The sequence below is a fragment of the Sapajus apella genome, unplaced genomic scaffold (genome assembly GCF_009761245.1).
Source record: "Sapajus apella isolate SASKATOON/1434 unplaced genomic scaffold, GSC_monkey_1.0 scaffold20, whole genome shotgun sequence".
Lineage (NCBI taxonomy): Eukaryota > Metazoa > Chordata > Mammalia > Primates > Cebidae > Sapajus > Sapajus apella.
In genome coordinates this window covers 26,092,668-26,115,300 of record NW_022436960.1, presented here as the reverse complement: position 1 = coordinate 26,115,300, position 22,633 = coordinate 26,092,668, and the positions used below count along the sequence as shown (strand labels likewise).

General features: G+C 45.4%; 1 protein-coding gene across 1 annotated transcript in view; it reads left to right on the top strand.

The window, feature by feature from the left end:
• The first annotated feature begins 9,159 nt into the window (after window positions 1–9,159).
• LRRC74A (leucine rich repeat containing 74A) overlaps window positions 9,160–22,633 on the top strand; it is a 43,198-nt gene continuing 29,724 nt past the window's right edge. The window contains 5 exon segments of the mRNA XM_032287264.1: window positions 9,160–9,247; window positions 10,982–11,110; window positions 13,877–14,049; window positions 19,203–19,310; window positions 20,779–20,875. Of these exon segments, the coding sequence (XP_032143155.1) occupies window positions 9,160–9,247; window positions 10,982–11,110; window positions 13,877–14,049; window positions 19,203–19,310; window positions 20,779–20,875 (595 nt within the window).

The window sequence follows — 22,633 nt, the reverse complement described above, 5'->3', positions numbered from 1 at the left end:
CTTCCAGATCATCTCTCCATCGACTTCAGAGAAAAAAACAGAACCACCAAGTGTAAATTCTCTACTCCCTGTCGCAACAATGCACTGACCAGCATCTCTAACCACCTTCTCCTCCTCTCCCAACACAGCAGTCGGCACTTCCACCGTGCTCCGGACCCTCTTCCTCCTGTCCCCTGCGACATGATGCTTCTACTACCCCTCGCCTTTCCTTCCCTCATCCCTTCTCATTAACATTTAAGCATGCTCAAATCACTCCTGTCAAGAAGCCCTCATTCAGTGCCAGGTCCCCTCCAGCTAGCCCCTGCGTTCCCAACTCTCACAGCCAATCTTCTTGCAAGAACTGTCTGCCGCTGCTGTCTACAATTCATCACTCTCATTCATGCTCATTCCACTGAGATATAGCTTCCACCACCATCACGCCAGCAAAACTCCCTCACCTAATTGATGTTCCTGACACTTTCCTTGTTGAAGATAGTAGGGTCCTGCCAAAAGAACATGCCCTGGGCATTATTATTTCTTGAATATGCTGTAATTTTGCATAACTTTCCCCTTCTTTTAAGATTCTCTTCCCTTGGTTTCTGTGACATTTTTGTTTTCCACCTGTCTTAATGGATGTCCTATTCTTGTGTCCTTCACTTCTGTTCCTCTCACCACCATCCTCTTCTTTCTTTCTTTTTTTTTTTTTCTGAGACAGAATTTCGCTCTTGTTGCCCAGGCTGGAGTGCAATGGTGCAATCTCGGCTCTCTGCCTCCTGAGTTCAAGCAATTCTCCTGCCTCCACCTCCCGAGTAGCTGAGATTACAGGTGTGAGCCACCGCACCCAGCCATCCTTCTCTGATGATGTTCCTAGAATTTCTCCTTTGGCCTCTCCCCGCCTCTTACTCCACTGTCCCCTGAGAAAGTCTCACCGCTCCAATAGCTTCAAATACCATCCATATTCTGACAACTCACACATCTACATTTTTAGCCCAAATCCTTTTCCTGGGCCACAGATCCATAAATGTTTTTGCCTGTGGACCTCTCCCAATGGGCATCCAGCAGCAACTCAAAGACTCAACACAGGCAAAGCTGTACTCATCACCTCCCTGCCACCACCCTCCAAAAGACCCCTGCCCCAGCTCCTTCGTTCTCTCCTTTAGGAGTGGCGCAAAACCATCTACTGAACTATCCTGGCCCCTGCTTTTTTCTTCTCCCCGTTCTCTGACTGATTCCCAAATCCAAGTGGTTTGGCCTTCTTTGTATTTATTCAATGATCCACTTCCTCCAGCCACTCCTAACTAGTGTTGATTCCTGCCCTCCTCCCCCCAGCTTGATCAATTTTCCACACTGCAGCCAGGGCAATCTTTCTACTCTGTGAATCGTATCAGGTCACTGCTCCCGAAAACCTTACTGCAAACTCCCACTGTACTCAAAATGTAAGCCAAGCTTGTTGGATTAATTGTACAGTCAATTCACCTCCCACCCCAAGAGTTTTCAGACCCGCCTCTCAACACCATCAAGGCTTATCTCATAAACCAATAGTTTAAAAGCACAACAGTGTAATCAGAGCACATGCTAGTTACGTGGTTTCTGAAATACTAGCCCCACAACAAAATTGAAAAGATACAAATTCAGCTGATTTTCAACAATAGTGAAAAAACAACTAAATGGTGAAAGAATAGTCTTTTCATTCAATGGTGATGGAACAATTGAATGTCCACATGTGAAACAAATGAATCTCAACCTATAACTTCACACCTATACAAAAACCAACTCAAAATGGGTCATAGAGAAAGGTCTGGAAATAGATGGCAGCGATGGCCGCACAACATTGTGCATGTACTTAATCCCACTGAATTGTACACTTTAAATTGTTAAATTTAATGGTTAAAATGGCGATTTTTATCATGCATAATTCCCCACAATAAAAATTTTTTTTTAATGGATCATAGACCTAAATGCAAAAACCAAAACTATAAAACTTCTACAACAAAACAAGGTAAAATCTGCAAGACCTTGGGTTAGGCAAAGAATTTTTAGATAGAACACCAAACGTGATCCATAATAGAAAAAAATCTGATAATATTTGTATAATTTTGGCAAAATTTGACTTTATTAAAATTAAAACTTTTACTCTTTGAAAGACATTGTTAAGAGCAAGCCACAGACTGAGAGAAAATATTTGCAAATCACATTTCTGATAAAAGACTTATTTCCAGAATATATCAAGAATTTACCAAGAAAATAAACCGAGAATAAACTCAAGAAAATAACCCAATTTAAAATGGGAAAAAGATCTTAACAAAGAACAAAGGAGATATATGAATGACAAATAAGCATACGAAAAGATGATCAACGTCATCAGTCATTGGGGAAACACAAACTAGAACCACCGTGAAATACCACTGTGTTCTTGGTAGAATGGAAGGACAAAACCAAAAACTGGCAATAGTAAATGTTGGCAAGGATGTGGAGCAACTGATGCTGTCATACAAATGGTGGGAATTCAAATGGTCATACGCAGCTGGGCGCAGTGGTTTACTCCTGTAATCCCAGCACCTTGGGAGGCTGAGGTGGGTGGATCACTTGAGATCAAGAGTTCAAGACCAGCCTGGCCAATATGGTGAAACTCCATCTCTACTAAAAATACAAAAAGTAGCCAGGCGTGGTGGCAGGAGCCTGTAATCCCAGGTACTCAGGAGGCTGAGGCAGGAGAATCTCCTGAACCCGGGGGGTGGCGGTTGCAGTGAGCCAAGATCGCATTACTGCACTTCAACTTAGGCAACAGAGCAAGACTCTCTCAAAAAAAAAAAAAAAAAAAAGCCCACACTTTGGAAAATCACTTGGCAGCTCCTTACAAGGTTTAACATACACCTATTTTATGATACAACTATCCTAATCCTAAGTATTTACTCAAGGGAGAAGAAAGCTCATGTTCACACAAAAACCTGCACATTAATGTTTATAGCCATTTTATTTATTATCACCAACAAAGAGGAAAATATGAAGATGTCTTTCACCAGTTGAATGCATAAGCAAAGTGTGGTACATCTCTTTAACAGACTATTACTCTGCAATTAAAAGGAACTCTGCAGCAACATGGATGACTCTTAAATGCATTTTGTTAAATGAAAGAAACTAGTTCCAAAAAACTAGATATTGTATGGTTTCATTAATACAATTTAGAAAAGGCAAAACTGTTAGGATAGAAAAGAGAAGAGTGATCGCCAGGAGATAGGGAGGGATGAGAGGTAAAAGAAGCAGCATGAGGGGCTTTTTAGGGTGATGGAACTCTTTTGAATGGGACTGTGATGGTGGATATAGGACTTCATGCATTTGTCAAAACGTATAGAACTGTATGCCACAAAGAATGAATCCTATCATATGTCAACCATAATAAAATCAACCAGATGTGTGGGAAAAGATGAAGTGCAAACCGTAGCAAATAAATCTAACTGTATAGCTGGGCATGGTGGTTCACGCCTGTAATCCAGCACTTTGGGAGGCTGAGGCAGGTGGATCTCAAAGTCAGGAGTCCGAGACCAACCTGGCCAACATAGTGAAACCCTGTCTGTACTAAAAATACAAAAAAAAAAAAAAATTAGCCAGGCATGGTGGCAGGTGCCTGTAATCCCAGCTACTCAGGAGACTGAGGCACGAGAATCACTTGAACCTGGGAAGTGGAGGTTGCAGTGAGCCCCAGCACCAGTGCAAGACTCCATCTCAAAAAATTAATTAATTTAATTAACTTATTGATTAATTAATGAGTTAATTAATTAATTAATCTAACTGTATTACAGGTGAATTAAATAACTCACTGAACCAGATGGGAAGAAAGAGTTGACTGGGGAAAAAAGTATTTTGACTGGATACCATAAGTATAAACAACCGCAACCTTGTATACTAACAGACACTGTGCTCTAGTTAGTAAATTTGTTTCTAGGACTATGGCTTAGCAATTCTGAAACTAATTATGTATGTATACTAGAGATGCACAAGTAAGTAGATATATGGTAGAAAACAAGAGCCAGGTTTCTGGCCAGGAGAAAGAAATGACAAATAGAAAAAGGAGAAGGCATGAATGAGTCATGGAGTGCGGGGCTGGGGATCGAGCTATCAGTATAGACTCATGGTTTTTGTTCAATGTACATATATAGATAGACTGGTATGGAAATAAATATAAATGTGTGTTACGGATGGGTTAATTTATATGCACGCCTATGTATTTCCTAACTCTGTTCACCAAAAAGACTAGAAGCAGTGACACCCACATGGTGATGAGCATATAGCTCTCAGATCTAGGTTTCCAAAATTCTCCTTGGAAAAGTAATTTTTTTTTTTTTTCTTGAGACAAAGTCTCACTCTGGCCCAGGCTGGAGTGCAGTGGAGAAATCTCTGCTTATTGCAACCTCTGCCTCCCGGTTTCAAGTGATTCTTGTGCCTCAGTCTCCCGAGTAGCTGGGACTACAGGCACACGCCACCGTACCTGGCTAATTAGTTATTGTGGCTCTGTTAATCTCCTCCAACCTGTGACATTTCCTGAATCTTTCTTTTGTCTTTCATAACCTTGACACTTTCAAAGAGTATTGATCAGATATTTAGAATGTCCCTAGTTTTGGTTTGGCTGATATTTTTGTCATGATTATTGGGAAGTGTGCCACATAGCTGATGTACCCTTCTTGGTGTGTGTCAGCAGTACATGATGTCAAGATGTATTATATTGGTCACTTGGTCAAGGTGGTATCTGCCACCCGGCTAATTTTTTGTATTTTTAGTAAAATAAGCGTTCTCCATGTTGGCCAAGCTGGTCTCGAACTCCTGACCTCAGGTGATCCGCCCACCTTAGCCTCCCAAAGTGGTGGGATTACAGGCGTGCACCACCATGCCCAGCCAGAAAAGTAATTTCTGTGGAGCCAGAGAGTAAGGAAGGACTCAAAAAATGGGGCAGGGAGATGCCAAAAAGGCATAAGAGCCCACCTGAATGAAGTCCCAATGGCCAAAGTTGGAAGTTGAACAGTAAAAGAAATGATAGCATTGTATTGTAAGCCAAGGAATAAAATAAACCTGAGTCCCTATAGATATAAACAACTGAATAAACAAATAAGTGGCAGAGAGGGGCAACTCCTGTAGAAAAATTCCAGTCCATAAATGTAGAAGGATTGCGAACAGAGAAAATCACTGGGAGAACACCATAGTTAATTGTTGAGCATGACTCTACCAAGACCAGCTCAGTCGTAGAGACCCCAACTGAGGCGGCGGTGAAGGAATTAAGAAACAGGAACACATACAGTGCAAAAGTGGGATCAGAGTGGAACCATCAAGGGACTGACAGCATTACCCAGCTGAAAGCCCAAAGCAGACTCTGACCCACATATTTATTCTTTGTGAATGAGTGATTATTTCTAATTAGCAGGTACCCAGTGTTTCTTCATAGAATAAAGATAGACTAAACAGGCAGATAGTGGCTGTTCACTACTAAAGTATAAATAAGCTAGACAGCACTCTTTGCGAGTCAGCAATGGGGACAAGGTCATGTATCCTGTGTTTTGGGAGCCGGTTTAACTAGTGCATGCCTGGTACATATTGCCTAATATTCTAGCAGTTTTCTGCCTGGGGATGGCATGGTGTTCTTGCCATTGCCTCTCAGCAAATAACATATACTCCGTCACACACACGTCACGACCTGCTCCCAACACGATCCACTGATGGATGCTAACATTAGTGGGCAAAAATGTAAGCAGAAAGAGGATATTTGCAGAGTCTTAAAGTATCTAAGTCTGTATTGTGTATAAAAAGAAAAATAGCAACTTTACTGTAGCAAAAGCTGGCAGATACCACCTTGACCAAGTGACCAATATAATACATCTTGACATCATGTACTGCTGACACACACCAAGAAGGGCACATCAGCTATGTGGCACGCTTCCCAATAATCATGACAAAAACATCAGCCAAACCAAAACTGGGGATGTTCTAAATATCTGACCAATACTCTTTGAAAGCGCCAAGGTCATGAAAGACAAAAGAAAGACAGAAAATGTCACAGGTTGGAAGAGATCAACAGAACAACAATAACTAATGTAATATGGCATCCTGGCAAGGACATTAATGGGAAAACTAGGAAAATACAAATACAGGCTATAGTTTAATTAATAGCATTGTATTGATATTAATTTAGCTTTGATCATTTTTCTATGGTTATATAAGATGTTAACATAAGGCGAAGCTGAGTGAAGAGTAAATGTGAACTCTGTTGTATTTGTCACTTCTGTTATCTAAAATTATTGCAAAATTAAAAGGCTAATTTTTAAAATGTGAGCACAGTGGCTCATGCCTATAATCCTAACACTTTGGAAGGCGGAGGCTGGCAGATCACGTGAGGTCAACAGTTTGAGACCAGCCTGGCCAATATGGTGAAACCCTGTCTCTACTAAAAATACAAAAAATTAGCTGGGTGTGGTGGTACGTGCCTGTAATCCCAGCTATTCAGGTGGCTGAGGCAGAAGAATTGCTTGAACCTGGGAGGCAAAGGTTGCAGTGAGCCAAGATAGTGCCACTGCACTCCAGCCAGGGCAACAGACAGAGCAAGACTCTGTCTAAAAAAAAAAAAAAGAAAAGAAAAGATACCCTTGGCCAGCACAGTGGCTCATGCCTGTAATCCCAACAATTTGGGAGGCCAGGGTAGGCAGATGATTTGTGGTCAGGAGTTTGAGACCAGCCTGGCCAACATGGTGAAACCCCCATCTCTACTAAAAATCAAAAAATTAGCTGGGTGTGGTGGTTCATGCCTGTAATCCTAGCTACTCAGGAGGCTGAGGCAGGAGAATCACCTGGACCAGGGGGCGGAGGTTACAGTAAACCGAGATTGCTCCACTGCACTCCAGCCTGGGCAACAGAACAAGACTCCATCTCAATTAAAAAAAAAAAGATACCCTCTAATAATACAGAAATTCTGAAAAATAACTTATAAAAAGAAGTTACAGGTATTACATTTCAGGAATTTTAAAAGATACATACTTTTAAAATTACGGTTCTTAAACATTTTTATTTTTTCCAGAAATGACTATTATGCAAAAAATATTGCTGTCCATCATTCTAAAGAAAATTTCTGATGATATCACTCTCCTGTTCAAATATCTTCAATGTCTCCCTTTTGCCTTTTAATTGCATTTGGATCTCTCCCTGAAACTGCCCTGGCCCTGGTGGCCTCCCCTTTCGCTGCTTCTCTTCACAGCCTGTACTCCCATCCAGGAATCTGCTGCTTCCTTCATCCTGACCTCCTCGAAATGCCTTTTCCCCAGACCCTATTTGTCCAGAGCCCATGAAAGTTCCCAGTGTGAAGAAACCTTACCCTCCCCTGAATTCTCAGCGCATTTTCCCCAAAGACCCTTCCCCATTTCCCTGCTGCTGTTAGACGCAGGCTGGTGGTGCCTCTGTCCAGTGGCTTAGTTTGAGTATCTACCTCTGGATTTTCTCACTCACCCATTAGTACCTGAGACCAGATGGTGCTGTCCAAGTAGGGCACCCGGAACCCTAAACCAGGTCACACAGACTCTCTGATCCCTCTTTCTCCCCTTAATGCTTCCTTATCCTCTGCAATAGTGTGGGCCAGCCACATGCCCTCTGGATCACCAGGACTCATGTCTACCTGATCATCCTAGGAGCCGATCACTCTCCCTGGCCTGTTTGCTATTTCTTTAGAAGGACCACATGAGGTTGGGCCACCAGAATGGTGCTGCCACGCTGATTTAGGGTGATTGAAATTGTTTATATGAGCAAGAACTCTGCAAAAATATTTGCCAAGGACCCTCACCTTAGGGTGACCTTGTCAATTTCTATCATGCATTGCACATGCCTTGAAAGGGTCCTGTCTTATTTATTTATTTATTTATTTGAGATGGAGCCTCACTCTTGCCAGGCTGGAATGCTGTGGCACGACCTCGGCTCACTGCAAGTTATGCCTCCCAGGTTCAAGCCATTCTCCTGCCTCAGCCTCCCGAGGAACTGGGACTACAGGTGTGTGCCACCACTCCCTGCTAATTTTTGTATTTTTAGTAGAGATGGGATTTCACCATGTTGGCCAGGATAGTCTCAATCTCTTGACCTTGTGATCCGACCGCCTTGTCCTCCCAAAGTGCTGGGATTATGGGCGTGAGCCACCACGCCCAGCCACAGGGTCCTGTCTTAATCATGTCTGCATCTCCTCCCCACAGCGGTGCCTATTTTAGAGTCCATAAATAATAGAGACTCAATAAGTATTTCTCAGCATGAATGCTTGAAGGAATAAGTAACATCTCAGGCATCCATATTTCTTTTGATTCATGGTTCTAATCATGTTTTCCTTGCACAAATTTCTAGATCTTCCTCATTCTGAGTAGCAAGAAAAAGAAAAGGCATTTTCACATCCCCAAGCCCTCCAGTCACTGACCTAACTGTTGATGTCCTGAAAACTTACCAAGAAAGAACAAATGCACCTCCAGATTCTCCTGACACCAAACTGCAAGTGGACTTCAACTCCAAGACAGGTGAGAACGGCCGAGTGTGGGAATGCTGGTTGAACGGTCTCAAGGTAAGCAGCCCCGTAGTTTGGATTGAACGATGCTCTGGCTGCGACAAACTGTAGTGATAGGACATATGTTCGTTGTGCTTTGCTTTTGATCTTCGGCTCCAAGGTTGAGATGCTGTCCCACAGGGAAAAGAAAAAAGGAAGAAGAGCTGGGCAGAAGAAAACTGACTTCACCCATCACTGAAATACTTCGTACCTGAAGCACAGCTATCTTGTGAGAAGAACATGGTGGCAGCTCTTCACAGTCACCTAATTAAGGGGCTTTGGTTGGGTCCTGACTCAGAGGGAAATACACCACCACTCAGAGGCCCCTCCACAGCACCTGAGCACTCACAGCTAAGCCTGGGCTTGGCCCCAGTGAACATATGAGAACAGGTGCCTGCCAGAACCACCCAGAGGGTGGGAGGCCTGCTGTTGCCAGGTCTACCATGTGAATCACAATGACTGCATGAGCTCACGGAATGTTGAAGATGAAATGAAAGTGGCTCCTAAGTCACAAAGCCGCAGGTGGGTGGGCATCTTTTCCACAGGGCTCCCAGCAATAGAGCAGTCCCACTCTCCCAGATGAGCTGGAGAAAGAGCCACCTCTCCCAGACAGAGTTGGGGTCAAATTCATGCGCATCCCATTCCCACCAAAGCCCACTCTTCCCAGGGCTTGCTGAGAGGGAAGAATAACTGCAGGCTCCCCTAGGGTGTGCCCACGTGAGGGAAGTACACAAAGTTTGAGACAGAGGTGAATGGACAGGTGTGCTTCTTGGGGAAGCAGTCAAGAGGTGGCAAGAAGTTGAGTTGCCCTCAAGAGGGTCCTGGCACTATGGACGATGACAAATCTCTTCAGCCTGAGACAGAAGGTGAAAGGGCATCCCACCTCTCCACTCAGGCCTATCCCCGCTGCCTCAGTACAACACCTAGAGATCACAGGACCCTGAAGCCCACTTCTTTCCTCACCTGGGACCCTCTAGAAGTGGGATGATGTGTGACATTGACTTAGGTTCAGAGCTTAGCAAACAGGAAGAGTTGGCTGCAGTGCTGTGCTAGAACTAGCTACATTGGCTCTAGCCAGCTTTAATTTTTAAATGGGCTGGTTGATATCGTATTTATAGTTTGAAATCAGCCACATTGGGAAGATTTACACCACATGAATTGGCTAACACTATGAATCAGGATGCTTTTGGTGTTGTTTATTGTTGTTTTTTTTTCCCAGAGAATCAGTTGTTAAATATTTACCAGCATTCTACTGGTTGAATGGAATTCTAAATTGTTTGACAAGGAAATTAAGACTCAGAAATTCATCACTTTTCTAAGGGCACTCAGCAGTCTGGCAGCCAAGCTGCTGTCTGTCTTCTAACTACCAGGCCACTGCTACCTGCACTGTATATCCCACAGACCGGCTGGGAGATTAATGTTGGGACCTGGGTCTATGGAGAAGGACTAAGAAAGGCCTACCTGGACTCATTAGGAACCCCACCATCCTAGAATCTGGGTAGTCAAAACTTGGGATCCCTGCCACAGATGCTCAGCCCACCCAATCACCCAGTGAGTAGGTTGGCTAAGTTCTGGTAGGTCATCCAGAGGCGTGGCATGACTTCTTGAAACTGTTGAGTCCTGCTGATGCCCGAGGATTGGGCTCTGGATTTTAGGTGTGCCTTCCAGAAGCCCTTGGCTTTCAGGAGCCTATGGCTGATCACAGGTCAATGGCCCAGAGGTGGGAAAAAAAACCACATCTAGCAAGTGCAGAGGACTGGAGTGAAGGTAGCTTTGCTCCTCTCACCAATGTCTCATCAGATCAGAACTCATGTATTTAATTATAGAAGATCATTTCGACCCAAGGGAGATTTTCAAGCCCCTCCTTCTTCCTGATCACAAAATCAGTGTTAGATTGGAAGGAAGAGAAGCTAAGCCAAATTCTTAGGAATCAAGCTCTCTCTCTCTCGTTCTCTGGAACTGCTCCTGGCCCATTGGTCCATTTTATTTTCTATTTGGCCTAAGTTGCTACCTGCCCTGCCCTGCCCTTCCCTGCCCCTCCCTGTCCTGCCCTGCCCCTTATACTCCCTGGCACCATTTGTGCCTGACAATAAGGAAGCCTCTGTATCGGACCCACCCTTTCACCTGAAAGAGTAACAGCAGACCCTGAAACCCACCCAAACATTTAAGAAGGGGAAAGTGTGAGCAAGGAGCCAATCTCGAAGGCAGGCCCCAGAAAGGGAAGCGGGCAGAGGCAGCCAGTCTCCATGGAGCAGCAGGAAGTTAATTTCACAAGCCCCTGCAGACCCTGCAGCCCGAGGCACTGCTATTAGGGAAGGGAGGTTTGTAGAGCAGACTTGCCCTGGCAGGGCTTGGCACCTTGAGGACCTGGGACTCTGAGGAAGGGAGTAGAGACGGAAGGGCGGCGGAAGGCTTTATTCCAGGCATTGAGGAGATACATTTTTCTTCCAGATGAGACTCCAACCGAGCCAGCACCACAGAGCAGCGATGAAGCGCTCTACTGTGAGGCCGAAGTCCCGCAGACTGTCAGAAAAGTGAAACCAGACCGGGAGAATTCAGAAACAGACCTGGAAATTGAAGGTGAGCATGGGCATTCGGGGGCAGTCAGGGCAGCCTCTCCTCAGAAGCTGAAGTTGGGTTTTCGGAAGCTGCCATCTCACTCCTTTCCAGAGTCTCCCTGTGGACAGCCTGTGGAGGGCATGTGGCAGAAAGGCTAGTGCTCAATTTTGCCTGGAGTCCCTCTCCAGGCTGGCCAGAGATAGCAGCTGCAGCTTCCCACGCTTGTCACCTGCCTCAAGAGCAGTGCCCTCACGTCGGCTTGTTAAAGGTAAAATCAATATACAAACAGGGTTTTCTGGTCCTCTAAACATTTCCACATGGGGCATCCTATGCGATTTTTTTTCAATAATCCTAGGAGGTAGGCATCATTGCCCGTTTTCAACAGAAGAGGAACTGGGCCTTAGAGAGATGATAGGCATGGCCCAGGGACAGCGGGAGTTTGCCCAGCACGTTGGCTGACCAATCCCACGTCTGACTCACTCTGAGTCCTGCCCTATTCCATACTCCAGGCCCCTGCAGTACTTCTGTGGCACATCTTGCATCCCAGTGACTTTCCCACACTCACCTTGGAGCTCTGGTTTCCCCTACTGTTCTTGATAAATCGAAGCATGCCTGGGTATCGGGACTGGCAGAGCTGAAACAAAGACTCTGTGAATGCAAACATCACCTCCACCCTCTCTCTCCTCCCAGTTTCCCCGAGAAGGGAAGCACCAAAAGAGAACACTTGTGAAGCAAGGGGAGAATGACACTGGTTCCATCAGAGGGGCCAGCCTCAAGCTTCCCAGGCCAAGGCTAGCACAGTTGCCCTTCCTCTCCTGTGGCCTTGCAACTTGGCTGGTGGGCAGTGATTGGCAGGCCGAAGAGAAGGAGGAAGGCCCCTTCTGCCAAATTAAACTGTGAAGTTCATCTGCATAGAGTCAGCTTATAAGCCTCCCCACCGTGGTCAACATACAACATACAACTTCACCCCTCTATGCAGACCTCCTCCCCACTGTCCCCCAGGCAGCTTGTTGCTGTTTTACTGGCTTCTTGTCCACTTCAAGCCTGTCGCTAATGTTGCTTCCAACACCCGACTTCATTCACCTGGTTGGAGAAGGTGGCAAAGGACGACACTGGACGTTTGGCCCAAGGGTCCCGATTCTGTCTCACTCCCCCTCCCTCTTCCCCCCAACCACAGCAAGTGCTAACGCTGTTGCAAGCTGCCCATAAAATATAACCACAGGGAACACAGCTAGAAAGGGTCAGCATCAAACCCAGAGGAATTAGTCCCAGGGACGAAACTGGGGGTTACCTCCCCTGCTTTGGCCAGCAGGAACCTCTAATGTCTAAATTTGGCACCAAAAACCCTGTTCTGAACAGAAATGCTGGGCTCTGCAGCTCTGGCTCCTGGTGCCCCTGCAGTGGGTGCTGAGACACTGGGAATAGGCAGGGAGGGCATGGGAAATAGGCCAGCTGGGAGCAGTGTCGGCTGTGAGTCTATCAAAGAGGGAGAGAGGAGCCTGGTTTGCTCACTTGACATGAGCTGTTTTTCTCTACAACAGTGGTTCCCACCTGGAAGCAATTTTGCACCAAGGAGACATTGGGCAAACTAGGACATGGGGCGTTGCTACTGGCATCTTGTGGGCCCACGCTGGGGATCCTACTGAACACCTTACAACGTACAGGACAGCACTCAGAACAGAATTATCCAACCCGAAATACCTACAGTGCTGAGGTTGAGAACGCTGCTGAACAAGCATCCCAAAGAGAAGTCTGATTTATAGCTGTGCTTACAAAATCAGCTTCCCAGTAAAGCAGTTGTTCTTTCACCAACAAAGCTCCCATTGTCAGCCCTAGACTTGTTTGGGGGGGTTGGCCAAAGGCCCTGGGATCCGAAGGAAAAACAGATGCAGACATAGACGCCAGCTGGCCCCAGGAAGCCCTGCCATAGGCTGCACTTGCCTAATGAGGGCACAGCTGTGGGGCACCCAGAATCCAGGGAGGTCCAATGCCCAGTAATCCGGGGTCAGCCTGGCCTAAAGCCTAAGAAATAAGGGCCCCCAGGGATTAGAATGGAAAGGTGCAGTCCCTACTTCTGTTAGCTGGTTTTAGCACTCACCAACTGTGTGTTGTTTGAGGCTAGATTTATCATCCATAAAGCAAGGATGACAGTCCTTTTTATAAGGAAAATGGCATCCTAGCCTTTGAAAGAAGATAGACCACTCACATGCAAGCAGGCTTGTTTCTCGCTGATTTGGAGGTTTTTCCATATTCACTGGACAGAGTCTCACTCAGTGCTGTTGGGATTTTAAATGTTGGTGCCTCTCTAAGTCTTTGGTAAAGCTTTATTCATGACTCACAACTTTTAATAGTTGTAGCAAAATTAAAAGTGAAATGGAGACTCCATCAACCATCAGAAGTCATCTGCTTTTTGGTCTTTCAGACGTGTCCAAAGGTGGGCAAGAGGGTTTGGACCTTTCTAAGTCTTTGATGACCTGTCATTGGATGTGGCCAACCTGGGCAGGTGGGGTGAAACACACTGCTCACTTCTAGAAAAGCTTCTGGCCTAAAACCATGGGCCTCATCTACCCAAAGAGAGACATTCATCTGGGGCTTCCTGGAGTTAGAGTCTCCCTCTCCCACCATGGACTGACTTCTCAGACTGGAGCTGGCTTCTTAGCACATACCCACAGGGACAGATCCTCCAGCAGAGGAGGGTGTAGACATGAGTGAATGTCACCTGGGGCTAGAGGGGAGAGAAGGCAAAGGTGGAAGAGAAATCCTACTAGAGCCCATCTTTCTCTGCAGATAATGAGAAGCTTTTCACCACTGGACAAAAGGAGCTGTACCTGGAGGCCTGCAAACTGGTGGGTGTAGTGCCCGTCTCATACTTCATCCGGAACATGGAGGAGTCCTACGTGAACCTCAACCACCACGGCCTGGGCCCCAGGGGTACCAAGGCGATTGCTATAGCCCTGGTGGTAAGCATGCTAGCGGCGGCTCATGAAGCCTGGTGGAGGTGGAGGGTTGGCAGGACAGCGGTAGGCCCAAGATTCAGAGGGCCTCTCCTGTGGAGCCTATATAGTGACCTTTATGCCCACACTGCCCTGGGCCCTGCTTGGCTGCCAGATGATTTCCCCAACAGGCATGAACTCCTCTTTAGCTCCTGGTAGGAGGCTGCTAGCGACCTAGGCCTTAGAAGTCTATGCTCCCTTCAGAAACTCTGGGGAGAAAAAAATAGAAGTCTATATACTCTTTACTGTTCAGGAAACAAAGGCACCAGCCGCTGGGCCCATGAAAAGTGACTGGGCCCAATTATCAGTGTAAGAGCACCAATAAAATACCAGCCTGGGTCTTCATTGTAAAGCTCACCTTTGCTATAAATGGGTTTACTACTGACCCATTCCATTCAACATCTGCCTTTTGCCACATTCTGATTCGTAAAGACCACACTGTAGAGTACATCAAGTTTTCCCATAGAAATAGTATTATCTCTTAGCTTGGCATAACCAAACAAGGAATTGACCTTGAGTTCATCATGACTTTTTATAATTATAATTGCTTTGCACACAAACCGACTCCCATCACAGAAAAACAGAAGACCTAACAACTGCATGTCAGCACAATACTGTTCACTTAGAAAAGTAAACAGAAAATTCCATTATGAAAAAGCTTAGTAAGGTAGAGAGGTAGATGTGTCTTTCGAGGTGACATTTAAAATTAGTAATATTTAAATTATCCATGGAAAGAATGAACAGAGAAAAATAAAGAGGACTTACAAGACCACCAGGTTTATATGGCCGCTGTGCAGTAAGGACCAATATACCGAAACAGCAGAGTTTTCAACAAAGAAAGAGTTTAATGATCACAGAGTGGCCAAGCAAGCACATGAAAGGAACCCTTCCATCCATTTCCCTAAGGAGTTCTGGTCTAGAGTTGTTTGTTTGTTCTGCATGAGACAGGATCAAGTAACCCATCAGGAGTGACATCTGACCCCAACAAAATTACATTTCACCCCTACTACACAACTAAAGACATCCTCAGACTAATTTTTCTTCTCCTATGCCTAATGAGCCTAACCTTATTTACACCTGACCTTTTAACTGACCCAGACAATTACACGTTAGCTAACCCCCTCAATACCCCACCCCACATCAAAGAAGAATGGTACTTTCTATTTGCATAGGCAATCTTATGATCTATCCCCAACAAACTAGGAGGCATCCTAGCTCTTATACTCTCTATTCTAAGTGGCATGATCATGGCTCACTGCAGCTTTGATCTCCTGAATTTAAGTGATCCTCCTGCCTCAGCCTCTTGGGTGTCTAGGACCACAGCTGTTCACCATTGCACCCAGCTAGTTTTTACATTTTTAGTAGAGAAGGAGTCTCACTATGTTGCCCAGGCTAGCCTCAAACTCCTGGGCTCAGGGGATCCACCCACCTCAGCATCCCAAACAGCTGGGATTACAGGCATGAGCCACTGCACCTGGCCTGGCCAACAGTCTTTAAGGGGATCTCAGAGGACAAGGGGCTGAAAAATTGGGGTCATTGATTGGTCAGGACATTGGTCCTGATGAAATCATCAGGACGTAGTAACTGCATGCTTTGGTGAGTCGGCTCCTCTGGGGGTCCTTCAGACCAGCTGATGTCAGTAGTTTTACCAGCCTCTCAGATGGAAAACTTAACACTTCACAATGCTTGTGATGTTATCTGTAGAACAGTGAAAAGGAACTATGATCTTATGATTCTGGGACAACAAGCAGCAAACAACTCTGAGGAAGGGGCCAGAGAGCAGCTGACCTCATGATCAATGCTGCAAGCTGGGCTTATTTCCATCTCTCCCCTACCTTCTTCCCTGGTCAATTTTATAAAGTTTATGGGGACAGTTTTAAGGCTGAGAAAGAGTTCTTTAAAAATATTATTTATAAAGGATCTGAAAGAAGAAAAGGAGTCAATGAATTAAATAGAGAATGAGTGACTGAGAGACAGGAGAAGCTACAGAATGACAGTGTATTTCAAGGCTTTTTGGAGCTCGCCATGTATTTCATAACCGAATAAATATGGAAGCACAGAATTGCCTTCCTCATTCATCATTCTCTCGGATGTCTGCATCATTGAGCATGGCCGAGTCAGTCTTCCTGCAGTTTGTCTTTGGCTGTCTCTACCATTCTGTACCTTCCTTCCCATCCCCAGAAAGCAGTGCAATATCACATTTCATGTAACTTCTTAAAGGGCATATGCTAAACGCAAATGCTGTTATATTTTTAAGAAAGAATGAGTGTGTTGGTGAAGGCGAGGAAAAATTCTCCTGCCTCAGCCTCCCAAGTAGCTGGGATTACAGGCATGCACCACCACACCTGGCTAATTGTTTGTATTTTTAGTAGAGATGGGGTTTCACTATGTTGGCTAGGCTGGTCTCAAACTCCTGGCCTCAAGAGATTCTCCCGCCTTGGCTTCTCAAAGTGCTGGGATTACAGGTGTGAGCCTCCCAGTTCAAGCGATTCTCCTGCCTCAGCCTCCCAAGGAGCTGGGATTACCGGCACGTGCCACCACATCCAGCTAATTTTTTGTTTTTTTAGTAGAGGCATGATTTTACTATGTTGGTGAGGCTGGTCTTGAACTCCTGGCCTCAAGTGATCCCCCCGCCTTGGCCTCCTGAAGTGCTGGGATTACAGGCATGAGCCACTATGCCTGGGCAACATAACTTTTATGATAGCATATTATCATAGGTGTTCTATTTTATTATTAGTTATTGTTGACCTCTTATTGTGCCTAATTTATAAATCAAAATTATCATAGGTAAGTATGTATAGGACCAAAACCTAGTATATTTTGGGTTTGGTACTATCTTTGGTATTAGGCATTGACCAATGGTCTTGATGTTTTCCCCCAAGGATAAGGGTAGACGACTGTAATCATTGTTAGAATGTAAGAGGGATACGCTTGCATGCTGTTCATTTTGAGTGCCTAGCCCCTGTTGGCATTGAACAGTGTATTCCTAGAATACATGGTCTTATTTTTCCTCACCTTCCCCAACACACTCATTCTTTCTTAAAAATATAACAACATTTGCATTTGGCATATGCCCTTTAAGAAGTTACATGAAATGTGAGCTTGCACTGTTTTCTGAGGATGGGAAGGAAGGAGTGGGGAAAGAACAAAGCCATCTTGAGATTTATTGAAAGTGGAAAGGCTGACTAATGAAGTGTTAGGAACGCACCATTACCTCATGAGCTTCGTGGGAAAAACAGGGATGATAATGAAATCCTCTCAGGACTTGGACCACTTGTTTCTTAGTAACAGCAATTTCTGTTTGTGGAGAGTTTCTTCTTCCTTCATTCTCTGCATCATTCATTTGACAATTAATCATTGTGACATTCTGGGGGACTGAACTTCTATTTGCTCTCTGTACTGATTAGCTTTTCACATGGTTGTGTTTCCCTGGCTTAGATTAGGAGCACTCTGATAGCAGGTTTCGTGTTTGTTTCATCCTTGCCTGCATCCCTCGACCACCTAGCACTGTGCCCTTGCACTTGGGGGCAGCAGGTGGGGTGGGAGTAGAAATGTTCTCTGTTAATTCTTGTTTCCCCAGCAGTGAACACAGAGAATGACAAATAGACACCGGCCCGTGTGGAATAAATGTGGATGGAATTGGGGACTGGGCCTCCTGTTTCACTCTAGAATGTGCTGGTCCCCAATATGACTTTGGCAGTGATGATTCAACTGATGTTTCTAGACACTGCTAAATAGCACTCAGACTGGGAGGCCCCCTGAGCCATCTCTCTCACCTTTGAGTACAACTCAAGGCAATTGAATTTTGCCCAACCCAGAGAGCTGAGACCAGAAAACATTCCAGGAAGCCCCGGGGTGAATCATCCTGCATTGCCATAGCTGGGACTATCACACTTTCCTTTATCGGAGGAGAGGGTTGGGGAGGACCAGCATTAACACTCCTTCCACTTGCTACTTCTCTTGCTCCTTACTGGGCCTTGAAAATGCTCAAATCCAAACCTGTGTCTGTTCTCTGTCCCTGTGTATACTGGGAACAAGGTGGGGAAGGCAAGATCAAAGTTCTGATTAGAGCTTAACCCCAGTCCTTCGTGCTCCAATGCGAGTCCTTTCCTCTCCTCTTGTTCCCTGTAGAAATGCAGACTAGCGGCTGGGCACGGTGGCTCACGCCTATAATCCCAGCACTTTGGGGGGCCAAGGCGAGCGGATCACCAGCCTGGCAAACATGGCAAAATCCTGTCTCTACTAAAAAGAATACAAAAATTAGTAGGGCATGGTCGTGGGTGCCTGTTAAGCCCAGCTACTTGGGAGGCTGAGGCAGGGAGGATTGCTTGAACCCAGGAAGCAGAGGTTGCCGTGAGCCAAGATTGTGCCACTGCACTCCAACCTGGGTGACAGAGCAAGACTCCATCTCAAAAAAAAAAAAAAAAAATGCAGACTATCTTGGCTCTAGATATTCACCAAAATTTGTGTCCAATTCCTTCCAAACAGCCTTGAGTCCACCTCCTATTAAAGACAGTACCAGAGCCAGGTGCGGTTGCTCACACCTGTAATCCCAGCTACCCGGGAGGCTAAGGCAGGAGAGCCCTTGAGCCCAGGAGTTGGAGATCAGCCTGGGCAACATAGACCCCATCTCAAAAAACAATAATAAAGAAATAAAGAAAAATTTAAAGGAGTGTACCAGATAAGACTTAAGCCTAAATTAGAAGAAAGGCCTTAAGAAAGCAAAAGCAATGCTTTAAAGGACCTCCTGGCAAGAATCTTTATGTTTAAATATCCTTATTCAATGTATCAAGTTTTCCTTAATCTTAGAGTAGGTCACAGTCATCTCTCCTTGGGGCTTAGTTAAAATCTGTTTAGCTCATCCTTGTGCCTCTGACTTGTCAGGGTTTTCATTTGCTTTCAGGATCCTTTTCTAAATTCTCCCAGAGTAAGCGTATTGTCCTAGCAAAACTCCCCGGCTGGCTCGGCCCCTGTGCTGGTCTCCTCGCCCTTGCCACACCCTCGGAATTCCTAGTCTGCATCTCTGCACCCACTTACCTGGCTGGCCCAAGGCGAGCAGGGAACGGACTTGGTCACCAACCCCTTCTGTGTCTCTCCCCCTCCCTCTGTGCTGGCTGAAGTCCAACACGACTGTTACCAAACTGGAGCTGGAAGATAACGGCATCACGGAGGAGGGCATCTTGAGCCTGGTGGAGATGCTACAAGAGAACTACTACCTCCAGGAGATGGTACCGTGCCCCCCTGCGCTGGCTCCTGCCATCACCCCTGGGGGCTCACAACCCACTGGGGACAAGCCAGAGGCCCTGCCAGGACCCAGGCTGCCTCCAGGCCCCTGCCCTCCCTACATGACTTGTTGGAGGAGGGCCACATGTGAGAGGCTGTGTTTCCTACAGCTGTAGAAAATCCTAAGAAACTATTTCTGGCTGGGCACGGTAGCTCACGCCTGTAATCCTAGCACTTTGGGAGGCCGAGGAGGGTGGATCACCTGAAGTTAGGAGTTTGCGATCAGCCTGGCCAACATGGCCAAACCCTGTCACTACTAAAAGTACAAAAGTTAGCCGGGCGTGGTGGTGTGCAACTGTAATCCCAGCTACTCAGGAGACTGAGGCAGGAGAATTGCTTGAACACAGGAGGCAGAGGCTGCAGTGAGCCAAGATTGCACCACTGCACTCCAGCCTGGACAACAAGAGCAAGATTCAAAAAAAAAAAAAAAGTATTTCTGTCTGGACCTTAGAAGCCCTTAAATTGATAAATGTGGCCAGGCATGGTGGCTCACGCCTGTAATGGCTCACTAAAAATATAAAAAATTAGCTATGCATGGTGTTGAGCACCTGTGATCCCAGCTACTTGGGAGGCGGGGGCAGGAGAAACACTTGAACCCTGTAGGATGGAGGTTGCCATGAGCTGAGATCACACCACTGTACTCCAGCCTGGGTGACAGAGTGAGGCTCTGTCTCAAAAAAAAAAAAAAAAAAAAGATAAATGTACCTCTTCGTAGTTGCTTTAAAGTGAACTTCCTTAAAGAAAATAAAGACATGAAATAATTTCATAAAGACAATGTGCCTTGCGATGGCTGATGGTGATGAGTGCACGATGTGAACGTGCTGATGCCGCAGCACTGAACACTGAGAAACGGCGATGATGGTAAATTGTATGTTATGTGTAGTTTACCATCATAAAAGGATGTCCAAAGGAAAGGGGGAAACAACCAATTAAGACAATAATGGCCACTATATAAAGTCGCTCCCACTAGCTTAAAGGACAAGCCATACTTCCCAAATCAAGGAGTGGAATTTACAATGATTATGCACTCTAAACGCATTTTTCACTGTTTCACTGCCAAGCTCTCTACATGAAGCTGTTTGGGGTTTCCATACAAAGAAAAAATAATAATGTGCTTATCTGAAGCACCAGGGCTAAACTGGGAAAGTGGGGAGTCCTTGAAGCCAGCTTCAAAAAGCTGAGACCAGCCATCTCACGGGTCCCACAGTGAGGCACTGGGAAAGCCGGGGCTAGAGCCTGGTTTCCTGTCGCCCTTCTCTTGGTCCTTGGCACCACCCGAATCCTTCTAATCCTTTCCCACCCCAACGCTGCTCCCTCGACACAGGACTCAAGTAAACCACAAAAGACATCATTTGTTCCTGAGGGCCCTTTGGTGAGGTTTTTTACATACCGAAGTGTTTTCTTGCCTTTTAGAATATTTCCAACAATCAGCTTGGTTTGGAGGGGGCCAGAATCATCTCAGATTTCCTCGAGACAAATACTTCTTCCGTCTGGAGCCTTGAGCTTTCAGGTGAGCACGTGGAAAGGGAGGGAGAGGATACTGGGACTCAGAGGGAGGGAAGAGGGGAAAACAGAGAATTCAACTTCTGGCTAACCAGACCATGTCTTTCTAGTCTTGGAGACCAAAGACTGCATCTATGCCTGCTAAACCCTCCCAGTCACACTCCCCTAACCCCCTCCACCATATCTGATGATTCAGATGATATATACACAATAATTTATCATATACTTTACCATGCAAACTGAATAGGGGCACTATTAATTAACTGGAACCACAAGCAAATTGAGATACCTTGCACCCAATTATAAACTATGTTTAATATGATTAAGAACATAAAATAAATAAAATCATAAAAGAACAAATCACTTTTTTAAAAGAAAAAAAAAGACCTCTCCTCCTTCCCTCACCAAGAGTTTTTTTTTTTTTTTTTTTTTTTTTTGAGACGGAGTTTTGCTCTTGTTACCCAGGCTGGAGTGCAATGGTGCGATCTCGGCTCACCGCAACCTCCACCTCCTGGGTTCACGCAATTCTCCTGCCTCAACCTCCTGAGTAGCTGGGATTACAGGCACGTGCCACCATGTCCAGGTAATGTTTTGTATTTTTAGTAGAGACGGGGTTTCACCATGTTGACCAGGATGGTCTCGATCTCTTGACCTCGTGATCCACCCGCCTCGGCCTCCCGAAGTGCTGGGATTACAGGCTTGAGCCACCGCGCCCGGCACCAAGAGTTTCTTACAACAAAAAATGTATAGTCACTGATATTAAAGCCTCAACAAATAAATTCAATGGCACATTAATTACGGTGAATAGAATTAGTGAAAAACATATTTTATCTATCTTTACAGCATAGAAAGACAAAGACATAGAGAATATAAAAGATAAAAGAATATAAAAGAATGAGTAGAATGAGTAGTTTCCAGAAGGAAAAGAAATGAATGAGCAGCAATATTTGAACAAATAACAGCTAACGTGTTCCCTGAATTGATAAATTTGCAGATACAGGAATCCTAGTAACTCCTAAGAAAGGTATATAAAAAGGAATCTATACTTGAGCATATCTCTAAAAAACACTTAAGATACAGAGATCTGTAAAGTGTCTAGAAAAAAATACAGAGCCGGGCGCGGTGGCTCACGCCTGTAATCCCAGCACTTTGGGAGGCCGAGGCGGGTGAATCACGAGGTCAAGAAATCGAGACCATCCTGGTCAACATGGTGAAACCCCGTCTCTACTAAAAATACAAAAAATTAGCTGGGCATGGTGGCGCGTGCCTGTAATCCCAGCTACTCAGGAGGCTGAGGCAGGAGAATTGCCTGAACCCAGGAGGCGGAGGTTGCAGTGAGCCGAGATCGCGCCATTGCACTCCAGCCTGGGTAACAAGAGCGAAACTCCGTCTCAAAAAAAAAAAAAAAAAAAGGAAAAAAATACAGAAATAAAGTTTGTGTATTTTCTTTATAGAGATGTGGTCTTGCTATGTTGCCCAGACTAGTCTCACACTCTTGGGCTCCAGCAATCCTCCCGCCTCAGCCTCCCAAAGTGCTGGGATTATAGGCATAAGCCATGGTGCCTGGCCTTAGTTCATGTATTTTTAACATAAATATTGTTACATGTCAGGTATTATTCTCCAATTTCCCTTGTTTCCTGCTAAATATATCTTGGATTTCTTTCTATGGCAGAACAAATAGATTTATCTAGTTCCCTTGAACGGCTGGCTAGTATTCTGAGTCATGGACATAATATAGTTTATTTAACACCCCACTATTTGGGGG